This window comes from Ylistrum balloti, unplaced genomic scaffold, assembly GCF_031769215.1.
Source record: "Ylistrum balloti isolate Yb309-2 unplaced genomic scaffold, AGI_CSIRO_Ybal_v1 Utg369746, whole genome shotgun sequence".
In the NCBI taxonomy this organism is placed as follows: Eukaryota; Metazoa; Mollusca; class Bivalvia; order Pectinida; family Pectinidae; genus Ylistrum; species Ylistrum balloti.
In genome coordinates this window covers 389,964-404,236 of record NW_026781953.1, presented here as the reverse complement: position 1 = coordinate 404,236, position 14,273 = coordinate 389,964, and the positions used below count along the sequence as shown (strand labels likewise).

Sequence of the window (14,273 nt, the reverse complement as noted above, 5' to 3'; positions counted from 1 at the left end):
ATGACGTCACCACTTACTGTGTAGCGCAATATGATTACCTCCCTTATATTCCTCGCTCGGCAGGCAACGCTCTTTGAAGAAGATATTTCATTTGTGTCAAATTTATACTATGGGATTGGGTACAGATTTACCAACTTATTTTTAGTTTACATGTACATTATATATATTTTGTGTATATATTGATTGAGTCTAGGATGCACTAATTATTCTTAATTACGTTCTTTAGATAATTAATTCCTTAAAAAAGAGTTTACCGAGATTTTGGAAATATCACAAAACTACTAGACAATTAGACATTTCTCAATATTTTCATATAATGTATTATACATTGACCCGGTTTGGAAACCTGATTGGGTTTTGTTTATAATGAGTTGTCTATTAAAAAGTTGCAATGTATTTAAATATTGAACAAGTGACAAGTCTCGCCTATTTATATCGTCTCATCTAAAAAAAAGTCTGTAGTTAGTTTCACTATAAAATGTTGCTTTCCTTTTCTACGTCCTTGTGACAATATTCCCAACAGTTGTGTTTTATCCATGCGCAATTACGTCAGAAAAAAGTTCACGTGTCAAGAGTCAAAACGTACGTGCGTCCTCTGCGTGTCGGTTAGTCAGGTGAAATGAGTGCATACAACGGACCTTGTGGATCACGTGCGTGCTTTCTACAGTTTGGATATCAGCACTTAAAAAAGGCGAAAAAAATATTGCAAAAAAGTTCGAGGAACCATACATAGAAAACAGAAGGTGTTTTTCCCTCGGACAGTGGATTTCCATCAAAGAACTTCATCTAACCGAAATTCCCGGGTCCTTTCGGGTAGCATCTGCTCTTGAAATATCAAGGTAAATATCTGTGACACAAATACTATATGTCATGATCAGACAATAGATTTTCTAATCGTGAAAGTTAGATTATCGAACATATTATTCTCTCCCCCCCTCCCCCTCCCCCTCCCCCCCTCCCCCCTACTCCTTTTTTTCGACTGAGAAACAGTTCATCAAATAATATTAGATCTTAACTTATTTCTCAAAGGCATTCTCGTCGGCAGCCTCTATCACAAAATCAAGTTCTCTTTACTTCAAATCTAGAGAAAGAAATAGATTCCGAACATAACACGCAAGGAAATCACTCCAATGATTCAGATCTTCAGCGAAATCGACTGTTTTATACCTATCCTTTCAGAGCGGGAAGCCGATATCATTTTCTTTTTATGTTTTAAATAGGCATATGAACGAAATGCTCTTGAATTGGAATTTATATTCAATTTTATGTGAGGTTACATTGGACTCAAAGTACTGTTTTAACACGTGGAATTTACCGCACGAGAAAAGCCAGAGATGTATCATAGCCTTGTTCCCGCTGTCCGATTGAAGGGAAGTAACTCAATGAAAAGTTCTTAACTCTTCCCCGCTTGTTCTTAATGTTAATGTTAATGTTTTGATACAATAAAACCTGTCTTTAAAACCTATCTATAACAACCACCTGATCTGTAAATATCCCGCTTGTTTGGCGCTGATTTAAGTCGTCACTTTTTCAATGCTTTAGCACTGACAACGCAAACATCTCCAAGGAATGATAATAACTCACTTTTAAAAGAATTGTGCACCCCTTCTAACCGGAAATCCTGTATCATGATTATCTTACCTGGGCAGATATTCTTCACTCCTCTGTCTGTGTGGGATACTCGTGTTCAATGTGGAACGCCCATGTCGGATAATAGATATTCTACCCTCGGGTATAGAGCGTGGGTTCAGAACATCGGTTCCGACACAAATTCTGATCCCGTTAAGAATTTTTAGGTGCTGAAGTAAACCTGCCCAGACAGACCATCTCAAACAAATACCTGCCTCTGAAGACCGCTAGTTTGGGGTCCATTTAGGTCAATTATCTATGCTTAAGTAGTGGCCCTTAAAGACAAATATTACTGTTATAATTTTATAAAGTTAAGCTGAAAGTAATACTCTCCATAGAAAGAGAAATGACTCTTACACTGGACAAGTAAATCTACGCTTTTAACCGATACAAGATTTCCTTGTCTCGCCCGCGCGTTTGCTAACTTGATTATACCTCCCTACGGATTAAAATTCCCATATCTCATCTCCGAGATAGTAAATTATTCTATAAATCACCTGTCCAAGGGTTGAAATATTCTTTAAGCTCACATGGGTGCACTAAGCGACCTTCGTCATCATGACCTCACAAAAAGTTGATAAGATTATTTCACAATCATAAGACGGTCATAACATTGCTTGTCTGTTCATGACGATCTTGCCGTCCGCAACCGACAACATCTCGTGAAAAGAACGAATTATTATACAACCTCTTAATGAAGAGACTAATGCAATGTTCTTCAAATCTGAGGTACACTTTTTAAGAGGTGCAAGAGGTGGGTGAAAAATAGTGAACCATATTAATGGATGTAGGATAATGGTTATTCTACCTTTGGAAATAGAACATTAGGGTTCAGAGCCTCATCAAAGCCTCGATCTGATCCAAATTCTATACCATATCCTACATAAATATGTATACAACCAAATTGTACCTACATGCAATACTCTATCAGTCAACGCTATATTAGCGCGAGTGACGTCACAATAAATAAATAAATAAATACCAATTCCCTACTGTCACATCGGCAGTTCCTGGACGCTTTCGTATTTATGACGTCACCTCCAGGTGTAGACCCAGGATAGCAGGTCAAGGAGAGTGTACATTTAAAAAAAATTGAAATATAACTTCTTCATATTGTGTCTGGCCTCGCCCTATTTCTCAGTTTTCGCGTTGTTCCGTGTTGTGAATGGCAATGACCGCCGCTCTAAGTGTTATGTTGTGACTTCAATCCTCTACGACTATTTTGGTGTAGCTCCAATGTATATTCCAAAGTCTTATTTCAATCGTATTACTTTGGAGAAAGACAATACACCTCAACAATCGGGCGACCAACCAATACAAAATAGTCTGAAATTAACTTTGGTCGTGGCTACTAGGAGTTAATTTGGAGAAAAATGTCGAACTTTAAACATTTCAGGTAGCCCAGCACTATAGAACTTCACATAGAATGACCTTTTGTTCTAAGGATTGTTGTTACTCCAGTCATCTGAGGTCATTTCCGTGTGCCTTTTTTCTGCCAGTTTATATTTCTTTCATTTTGGAGAAAAGAAAGATTATTTTCAACCGTTTCAGGTGACTCACCAACATAGAGCATTGCATGCAATGAAATTTGACCGTGGTTCTAACGGTTTCGCCTTCCCAAGGTTCAAGATCCATAGCGCAGTTCGATTGATGCAAGTTTAAACAGCTATGCCGAAATTATACAATATAATACTATCACAATTGAAACCAAGCCCCCATTCCTGTAATCAATGCACTTTAATTTAGAAGAAAATATATCAAACAAGTACGTTTTGTCAAAAGAAATCAAGGACCATACATTAAGTAGGGTACAAGACTCCCATAAGTGTTAACAAATACATGTAGTAACAAGATAAATATGTTCTGGAATATTATATTGTATACATCCCGTCATCCAGCGAGCTAACAAGTAAGTACACTCCGTATTAAAAGGTATGTACAAAATATGTTCTACATTCTGGCGGTAATTGTGCCCGTTATGGAATCCTTGACGAGTTGCGCTGCCTCCACAGCCGTGCCCCAGCTCAACGTTACACCGCTAGCACCGTGACCGTAGTTATGAACGATCTGGAAAAAAAACATGTATTTTGTTATTCAGTATGTATTGAACGCCAATAGCAAAGTTCTTCCACTTACTATCTTGTTTTCAAACTTAAAAGTTTTGAAATGAATTTACTATAAGTTTTACAATAAAATTCCTAGTTATGTTTCCGAGAACTAGAAATTTCGCTAGCCTCACCTTCATTTCTCCTTGTGGCAGCCTTAAAGTCTCCTTCTCCAACCTGAGCGGATATCGAGTTGGTCTTAAACCCACCCATTCGTCCACGATCTTGGCCCCCTGGTATAACAAATCCATATATTAGAATGTTATTTCAATAACCTTCAACATTCGGAACACAACAATGTCTTGTCACTATGACTAATTAACATCGGTGACTGATCTGAAAAGTGTTTAAATATAATCATTGAAAATTGAAGAGAAAATATTGGTGCAAGTGGTTTTGGTGGTACAATGATATGAGTGCAGATAAATGCAGGTTTAAGGTATTTTGATATTATTTTTTTTCTGTGCAGTTAAGATACGGTATAGGGTGATATGAGTCATGTACCATCTCTGTCGAAACCTTACAATGATATTAACATAGATATCTGTGAGCGGATACGTTATGCATTTTCAAAATAAAAAAAAAGTTTTCACTGCCCTTCGTGCTCTTGAAACTCCTGTTAAATCAGCATTTTTATTTATTCAGGAAAGTGAAAGAGTATAAATGAAGTTGAGACAGAACTGAGGGACTTCCAAATAATACAGTCATTAAGAAGTTTGTCACCTGTCTATTTTTACCTGTAAGGAAGGCCATAGCTTATGACACCGCTCAAGAATGCCTGCCCTGTCTCGATGGTCAAACTCCAGACTATAATTATCCTTCTGTCTCATCCCACCGAGGACCACGTAGTCACCACTACAAACAAGGAATACTGGAGGGTACTGGATTTGTAAGCATATGCCAAGAGACTATCGTATTTAAAATAATAAAAACATATAAAAACAAGAAAACACTAACATGTCAACATACTCATAATCCAAACTGAAATTCGATAAAACTAGGAAAAATATTAACAAAAGAAAGATTTACACGGAAACTCCTGAAAACATATCTCTCGGTTCCAAGTCATGTTGAACTAAACTTTTTATGTACAACGCATGCCACAGAGATATACCTGATTAATTGTCGAATTTGCCGGGAAGGGAGGGGGACGACGAAAACTCGTAATTCAAGATGAATGATATTTACTGTTGCCATCAGTGAAGCAGAGGAACAGATCTTATATCATCATACATGTGTGACGTTTAAATAAGATAGCTTGGTTGCATTGCATTATCTTAAAGTTATATTAAAAAATTAATAAAAAAAAATATCATAAATCGTTTGAATCAACCTTTTTTTTCAAATTTACATTGTTTTGACCGGACTATACATTTTCAGGTAGCAAACCATTGTATTAATTCCGGTTGCGGTAGATACCGACTAATAAAATAAACAACCGGTGTAAGATATTTTTTCGTCCTTAATTAAACTTACTTTGTAACAAAATAGGTGTCATCGTCTGTGTATACCCATTGTTTTATCCACGGGGCTCTTACCTGTTAACGACAAATATTACAGGTCGTAGATAGTTTCAAAGTTCTGCTTAATGATGATTCAGACATTCAAATATAGACATTGCGCCAATTGATGAAATTAAACCTATTACACATAAATTTTGCAACGTTACTAGGAATAAATATTCAAGATTTTAAATATTTTACAAAAAGACTAAGAGATGAGCAGTATGATTGAAATAAAATTTTACAGATAGATAAAGTTGAATGCTTTGATCTGCATCATACAACTGTTTCGTCTTTACAGGACTCGTCAGTGATGATAAGAGGGAAAGTCAAACTGGAATATTAATGGAACTTGTGCGTCTTTACAAGAAAATCAAACAGTACGCATAATACACGATATTTAATGAACCGAACACGACGTGAAAAATTCTCTGAGCAACACAATGATATTTAATAATATTATACCCGAATGAGATGTCCGCGGACAGGGAATATTTCTTTGTCACCAAGGAGCTCTCTGCTTCCTAGACCGGTACAGTTGACCACGACGTCAAACTGACCATACAGCTGGGGGGAAATAGATATTACACCGTTTAAATAATATAACAGAAGCCATATATCTTATATTTTAAATTAAACACTCAGAGAAGGTAGACATTTTACTTTCGTCATGCTAAGATTGTGGTCCTTTAGCACTATTACATACATAAAAACATATTAAAGTAAATAAAGGCCAAACCAGTGTAAATATTTGTTATATTTGGAAAGGACAAGGTCCTATGAAAGTATATAAAGGCCAAACCAATTTAAATATCTGTTATATTGTGAAAGATCAAGAAACAAATTCAGTAACAGTTACAGTATAGACCGAACAATGAATAAAACTACATCATATATTTTATCTTCTTTGGACTCAGCAACGACGTTAGGGACCTATTTTCAAAATCACTCTTGATTCTAAAACATTTAATCCTGATAAAAAAATATTTTATAAAATTATTCTATCAAGCTAATGATATACAAAACATCAACAACAAAAACTTTGTTAAGAAATGCCTCGTAGATATCAGGTATGCTGTCTTGTTCCGAACGTAATTAAGATAATTAAATTGAATAATTTTCCCATACCTCTGATAAGTTTTGAATTTTCCTTTTCTCAACTTTCCCACCATTTTCTTTGAATCTGAAAAAAATGAGACAAGACTCAGTGTTATATAGCATACACTAATGTTAAACTTATGTAAGTTTAACTGAAATACTTTACTAAAGTTATTATTGATGTAAATAACATGTTCCTTTCTTCCTGTCAGAATATGTGTAAGCTGCATACTTTACTAGAAGTGTCCTGTTATCTAAAGTAAAAAACACTGAAAACAATACTTAAGATGATAAGATGAATAGATGAAAAGAAAAAAAATACAGGTGAAAAGTAAATTTGATTTCATAACTTACAGTTAAGTTTGCTTTGGTTGGCCTTATCAACCTACAAGTCTACTGTTAATGTCTACGCTTTGTTTATTCGGGAAAGAGAAAGGCGAAGATTAAAAAATACCCAAAAAAGCAACACCAATGTAATTTGAAGTCAATATAACCAGTTGAAGATAGGAACAATGAGATGGTTTACACCGAGATCCTCTAAAACGCACGAGGAGAATAAGACCATGTTATCACTATATATTTTCGGCTCCAAACATTCATGCAAATATGTTATAAAATGATTATTACGGTCATCTGAAAGGCAACATCGACTGTTCATATGCTAGCCTGGTGTTCGTTTTACTGGTCATTAGGATATGTTCAACCATCTGTCGCAATAAAAGAATGAAAGCTTCCGTAAACTTATGTTCTTTGTTCATATGTTTGCGACATTAGATAAAGTTTACGGTATCTTGTAAGTTAAAAGCAGACCTACTATAGTGTCGTGCTAACATGATGAAAATGACGGTATTGATCACATGACACTTACTTATTCATTAGCCAAGGCATATACTTTCGCATCTCCGTCAAAACCGTTGTGATGTGGTACCCGTACCTGTAAAGGAATTTAAAAAATCAAATAGACAAATTTACGCGAGTGTTTAACACGATCATTAGCGAAGTTCGCCGTCCATTTATTTTCCATGTTTTCTTTAACTTTGATTAAGTTACATAGATAATCATTTTTTCTAACCACATCAGACAGAAATATCCACACTTCCGCTGAGGGTAAATTATCTCTATCCAAAGAACATAAACACGTGCTAAACCGGAAGTTGTTAATTTGAGACGTTAGAGACGTGACTGATTGCTAAGGACAACTTAAGTTAAATTTGTAAGACAGTGTCTGATCATGTATGTTTATATAAATCAATTTTAGATGCATTATGACATTGGTGTATCACCACGATTGTCTTTGTACAGTGTATAATGTAGATTACAAATCGGTAAAAATAAATGTCGTTATTTGCCTGATTTTGTTTTAATATTTGTCTCGTTGTTCTATTTATAGTATGTTGACGATATGAGGTAGATAAAATCTCTACCCTCGGAGGGTACGCCCGACAGTCGCACCCTCGGCAAAGCCTCGAGTTAGACAGAGTTTTCACTGTCCAACCCAGAAGCCAGGGAAAGAACCTATTATTCTCAGCAAATAATGGTGACGTCATATTGCCTATGACATATCCCAACTCAAATGTAGATAATTCTACGGAAAAAAAAGAAATCTTATTGGTAAGGAAGCGTACTCGAAATTTCTGGTTAATATCTCAAAATTTCGGATTACTAACTCAAATTTTCGGATTACTAACTCGATATTTCGAGTTACTATCTCGAAATTTCGAGTAAAAATAAAAACACAACCTGGCCGGAATACGCTTCCGTACATTGCCCTACGATATTGCACCAAATAAAGAACCGGATCTCATCACCGCTACGATACTACAACGAAAAGCTGAGTGTATATTACAGACATGTATGTTCTAACTCGTTAATACAAAACAAGATAGTAAACACTGCTAGTCGGATACGAGTGATTCATACACGTAAGGACATCCTTCCCCAGGAATTGCTCTCGTCCTAATAAACCAAGCAAAATCCAGGAAACTCTATGTATTAATTTCACTCACAATAAGCTTTTTGTCAGAAAACGTTTAACATATCCTTTCTGATATATACGATTTACAACGGTAAATACGCTGTAATGTGTACTAAAATTCCGGTATTCTAAATCAGACCTTTTACACCTTATAAATATAGGCATGTACTCAAACAGAACAACATCATTCATTGCGGTATTCTGAGCTCATATTTTAGTAGAATATCCGTAAATGGTCGGGTTATTACGTTATTAGGTAGAAGTTTCTCCCTTTCAAGTCTGAATTAGATTTCCTGTCAGGATCGACATCGACTTCCATGAAACTGTCAACACATTTATTTCCGCAGATCTGGATCTTCCACGGTCGCCTATTAAATTTCAACTAGATAAACCCTTAGCTACACTGCCGAGCCCTTGAAGGATGAATTTGCTGTATGATGCAGAATCACTGACGAGTCCTAGAAGGACGAAACATCTGTATGATGGAGTTTAATTCAATATTTGACTCTATATTACTGTAAATATGCACGGCTTGAGAACTCCTACTTACCGGTATTGTGTTATACCGAGACTGGTTAATTCAGCTATTGACATCTCCCTACAGCTGAACACAATACTTTCGTATATCGGGTCCTGTCAAAATAAATTAAATGTTAATGTTCAGCATATATTCAATAACTTATCTTAAAAGCTGACAAGTCATCAGCTATCATAAGACAGTCGAGATTAATCATATACTTGACATTTGGAGTAATTGAAATCGGATATTTGGTTTTTTGAGAATCAAGAAGAAGTGTTTGGATGTAACAGTGAACTGACCTTCCTACGTCATCACTGTTCTTCCACGATCTTACACCTACCACGATCTTACAGGTAACACGATCTTACAGTCACCATAGCCTTACACTTACCACGACATCACACTTACCCAATATCACACCAACCACGATCTCACACGTACCACGATCTTACACCAACCACGATCTCACACCTACCACGATATTACTGATAACACGATCTTATAGTCACCAAAGTCTTACACCTACCACGATCTTACACCTACCACGATCTTACAGGTAACACGATCTTACAGTCACCATAGTCTTACACTTACCACGATATCACACTTACCACAATATCACAACAACCACGATCTCACACGTACCACGATCTTACACCAACCACGATCTCACACTACAATGATCTTACACCAACCACCATCTTACACCTACCACAATATTACACAAACCACGATCTCACACTTACCACGATCTTGTATTCACCACGATCTCACACTTACCACGATCTTGCATTCACCACTATCTTTACACTTACCACGATCCCACACTTACCACGATCTTACACATACACCGACCTTATACTTACCACGATCTTACATTCGCCATATTCTTACACTTACCAGGATCTTGCATTCACCACGATCTTTACACTCACCACGATCTTTTCTCTACTGAAGATGTAACCTGACGAAACACTATGTCCAGTCTCGCACGCCATGTCCGAGGTCGCCATCTTTGAGTAAAACTTCCATGTCTCATTTGCCCATCTCCTATAAACGGATAAAAGACCAATATTGTTGTATCTATCTTAAGCGTAACTTTCGGAGATAAGTTTGATGAAAGAAGACGCCTATGTTCTGTATGATAATGGAACTAGTATGGAAATAAGAAGGTTATCTTATATGCCATAGAAAATGAAAAAAAAACTACTGAAATATAATTATTTGATGCACGAGATTTAATCGTCACCATAGTGATCATATTGATTCATATTCTATTTGTTTGAGCGATATGAAACTGGACGTGTTGATGCACGTGTGATTGTCCGTTGTATACCTTGTTTTTATTTGATAACGTGTCATTAATACTTGGATTGACCAAGGTTGACATCGCGGGTGTTTGTTCTTCCGGAACACCTGGTCTTGTTCTCCTTGTCTCTGTGAAGATTTTTCTTTGTTCCCATTATGCCCTAGTTTTATGGAATTTGGGTTTGTATATATTATGATTATGTTGACATTCTTTGCATCGATTAGGACATTATTTTACTAGAGTGTCGCTCAGTGTTGTTTGGTCGGACTTGTGCTTAAATGTATATACACACCGACTGTCACTGTTTTGTATTCTGTTTGCTTGTCTCACGATTTACACCATGTTTGTTTGTTTCGTGTGTGAATTGATAATAAATCCCCACCCAGAAAACAAGAAACCCTAACCCAAAACATAAGAAAGCAATATTGTTCAGGTTTAGACAATTGCGTGTCACGCATCATTTCATATAAACGCAAATAATGAAAATTATGCAAATTTATTTTTCGCCTTTTAGAATAACACACTTTGAGCCAGTATCAAAATTCATTTGTTCAGTTAAATCATTTGGCTGATATATTACACATCTAATTCTTATTTTTTAAATCTAAACATGATATACATTGTGTGCCTATTGTACGTTCCGTTGGGAAATATTCAACTTGAAGGATTATCTACGTCACCACAGGATTTTGCGTTTTTGCCAATCCTTACTTTTAAATACTGTAACTATAAAAATATGTTCAATGGTGTGTCTTTGTATAATCTTTGTCTGTATTCGACTGTTGCCCCAATTCGAACCTCTAGGAATCGTAGGTGGTGCTAGAATTGAAACCAAGATGTCGAGTCACCAGAACAGTGATACAACCATTCTTAGGTAAAATAGGATGTACTCGGATGTATTAAGACATTTATACCGCTCCTTAAGCAACAATCTTCTTCAGTAAAAAAAAAACATTAGCACGGATGCTGTTTTCGTGTGTGTAATAGACACCGTGATGGAGTTTATATATATACACAACAGATGTGTTAATACAGGACGTAATGAATATATTGAATTCTAACTTAACTATTATTGACTGTGATCAGTTTGTCGAAAACGTCGAGGATTTTTATTTAACATACTTAAGATTTGGTTAAATATTGTACTGTTTTTAGATATTGTAATTTCACGGATAAAGTTAAACCTAATTCATAGTAGTGATTTTAAGAAAGTTAGGTTGTCCCTACATGTAAGCTCAAAGCTGAACATGTACATAATATAGTATGTGTCACACACAATACATCCGGAAAGTATCCAGCATAATGTATAAAACATGAATCATTGAACACTTAAATATCGTTATGGTTATTCTGTGTGTGTGTGTGTGTGGTGGGGATATAATGTAATTCGAGTGCTGAGTGTTAGATGAATATTGTTAATCCTTGTGTGTACGTGCTGAGTGTTAGATGAATATTGTTAATCCTTGTGTGTAAGTGCTGAGTGTTAGATGAATATTGTTAATCCTTGTATGTAAGTGCTGAGTGTGAGATGAATATTGTAAATCCTTGTGTAAGTGCTGAATGTTACCTGAATATTGTTTATCCTTGTAAGTGCTGAGTGTGAGATGAATATTGTTAATTATTGTGTGTAAGTGCTGAGTGTGAGATGAATATTGTTAATCCTTGTGTGTACGTGCTGAGTGTGAGATGAATATTGTTAATCTTTGTATGTAAGTGCTGAGTGTCAGATGAATATTGTTAATCCTTGTTAGTGCTGAGTGTTAGATGAATATTGTTACTCCTTGTAAGTGCTGAGTGTCAGATGTTAATCCTTGTGTTTATGTGCTGAGTGTTAGATGAATATTGTTAATCCTTGTTAGTGCTGAGTGTTAGATGAATATTGTTAATCCTTGTGTGTACGTGCTGAGATGTGAATCCTTGTGTGTATGAATGAATATTGTTAATCCTTGTGTGTAAGTGCTGTGTGTGAGATGAATATTGTTAATCCTTGTGTGTAAGTGCTGTGTGTGAGATGATTATTGTTAATCCTTGTAAGTGCTAAGTGTGAGATGAATATTGTTAATCCTTGTGTGTAAGTGCTGAATGTGAGATGGATATTGTTAATCCTTGTATGTAAGTGCTGAGTGTGAGATGAATATTGTTAATCCTTGTGTGTAAGTGCTGAGTGTTAGATGAATATTGTTAATCCTTGTGTGTAGTGTGCTGAGTGTGAGATGAATATTGTTAATCCTTGTGTGTACGTGCTGAGTGTGAGATGAATATTGTTAATCCTTGTGTGTACGTGCTGAGTCTGAGATGAATATTGTTAATCCTTGTGTGTACGTGCTGAGTGTGAGATGAATATTGTTAATCCTTGTGTGTACGTGCTGAGTGTGAGATGAATATTGTTAATCCTTGTGTGTAAGTGCTGTGTGTGAGATGAATATTGTTAATCCTTGTAAGTCCTAAGTGTGAGATGAATATTGTTAATCCTTATAAGTGCTGAGTGTGAGATGAATATTGTTAATCCTTGTATGTAAGTGCTGAGTGTGAGATGAATATTGTTAATCCTGGTGTGTAAGATGAATATTGTTAATCCTTGTGTGTAAGTGAGATGAATATTGTTAATCCTTGTGTGTAAGTGCTGAATGTGAGATGAATATTGTTAATCCTTGTGTGTAAGTGCTGAGTGTGAGATGAATATTGTTAATCCTTGTGTGTACGTGCTGAGTGTGAGATGAATATTGTTAATCCTTGTGTCTACGTGCTGAGTGTTAGATGAATATTGTTAATCCTTGTGTGTACGTGCTGAGTGTGAGATGAATATTGTTAATCCTTGTGTGTACGTGCTGAGTGTGAGATGAATATTGTTAATCCTTGTAAGTGCTGAGTGCGAGATGAATATTGTTAATCCTTGTGTGTAATTTCTGAGTGTGAGATGAATATTGTTAATCCTTGTGTGTAATTTCTGAGTGTGAGATGAATATTGTTAATCCTTGTTAGTGCCGAGTGTGATATGAATATTGTTAATCCCTGTGTGTAAGTGCTGAGTGTGAGATGAATATTGTTAATCCTTGTGTGTAAGTGCTGAGTGTGAATATTGAATCCTTGTGTGTAAGTGCTGAGTGTGAGATGAATATTGTTAATCCTTGTGTGTAAGTGCTGAGTGTGAGATGATTTTTGTTAATCCTTGTGTGTAAGTGCTGAGTGTGAGATGAATATTGTTAATCCTTGTAAGTGCTGAGTGTGAGATGAATATTGTTAATCCTTGTGTGTAAGTGCTGAGTGTGAGATGAATATTGTTAATCCTTGTGTGTAAGTGCTGTGTGTGAGATGAATATTGTTAATCCTTGTGTGTAAGTGCTGAGTGTGAGATGAATATTGTTAATCCTTGTAAGTGCTGAGTGAGAGATGAATATTGTTAATCCTTGTGTGTAAGTGCTGAATGTGAGATGAATATTGTTAATCCTTGTATGTAAGTGCTGAGTGTGAGATGAATATTGTTAATCCTTGTAAGTGCTGAGTGTGAGATGAATATTGTTAATCCTTGTGTGTAAGTGCTGAGTGTGAGATGAATATTGTTAATCCTTGTGTGTAAGTGCTGAGTGTGAGATGAATATTGTTAATCCTTGTAAGTGCTGAGTTCGAGATGAATATTGTTAATCCTTGTGTGTAAGTGCTGAATGTGAGATGAATATTGTTAATCCTTGTATGTAAGTGCTGAGTGTGAGATGAATATTGTTAATCCTGGTTAGTGCTGAGTGTGAGATGAATATTGTTAATCCTTGTGTGTACGTGCTGAGTGTGAGATGAATATTGTTAATCCTTGTGTGTACGTGCTGAGTGTGAGATGAATATTGTTAATCTTTGTATGTAAGTGCTGAGTGTCAGATGAATATTGTTAATCCTTGTGTGTATTGTTAATCCTTGTGTGTAGTGCTGAGTGTGAGATGAATATTGTTAATCCTTGTGTGTGTGAGTGTGAATGTGTTAATCCTGGTGTGAGATGAATATTGTTAATCCTTGTGTGTACGTGCTGAGTGTGAGATGAATATTGTTAATCCTTGTGTGTACGTGCTGAGTGTGAGATGAATATTGCTTAACCTTGTGTGTAAGTGCTGAGTGTGAGATGAATATTGTTAATCCTTGTGTGTAA

The 14,273-nt window shown here is 35.9% G+C and overlaps 1 protein-coding gene across 1 annotated transcript; it reads right to left on the bottom strand.

The window, feature by feature from the left end:
- Positions 1–3,356: 3,356 nt before the first annotated feature.
- Positions 3,357–10,292, bottom strand: LOC132543261 (D-aspartate oxidase-like). Its single transcript, XM_060206743.1, has 10 exons — positions 10,198–10,292; positions 9,765–9,879; positions 8,860–8,942; positions 7,203–7,268; positions 6,365–6,419; positions 5,702–5,803; positions 5,211–5,272; positions 4,472–4,589; positions 3,869–3,967; positions 3,357–3,696 (listed from the first exon to the last, which is right to left on the bottom strand). The coding sequence occupies exons 1-10, from the start codon at positions 10,290–10,292 to the stop codon at positions 3,580–3,582; spliced, it is 912 nt and encodes a 303-aa protein (XP_060062726.1). The 3' UTR covers positions 3,357–3,579.
- Between the last annotated feature and the right edge of the window lie 3,981 nt (positions 10,293–14,273).

Excerpts from the sequence above, each read along its gene's own strand:
- LOC132543261 (XM_060206743.1), bottom strand. The coding sequence starts at position 10,292 with ATGGGAACAAAGAAAAATCTTCACAGAGACAAGGAGAACAAGACCAGG. Across the intron at positions 5,804-6,364 it reads AAATTCAAAACTTATCAGAG|CTGTATGGTCAGTTTGACGT; the intron begins GTATGGGAAAAT and ends ATTTCCCCCCAG. Across the intron at positions 5,273-5,701 it reads TCCGCGGACATCTCATTCGG|GTAAGAGCCCCGTGGATAAA; the intron begins GTATAATATTAT and ends TGTCGTTAACAG.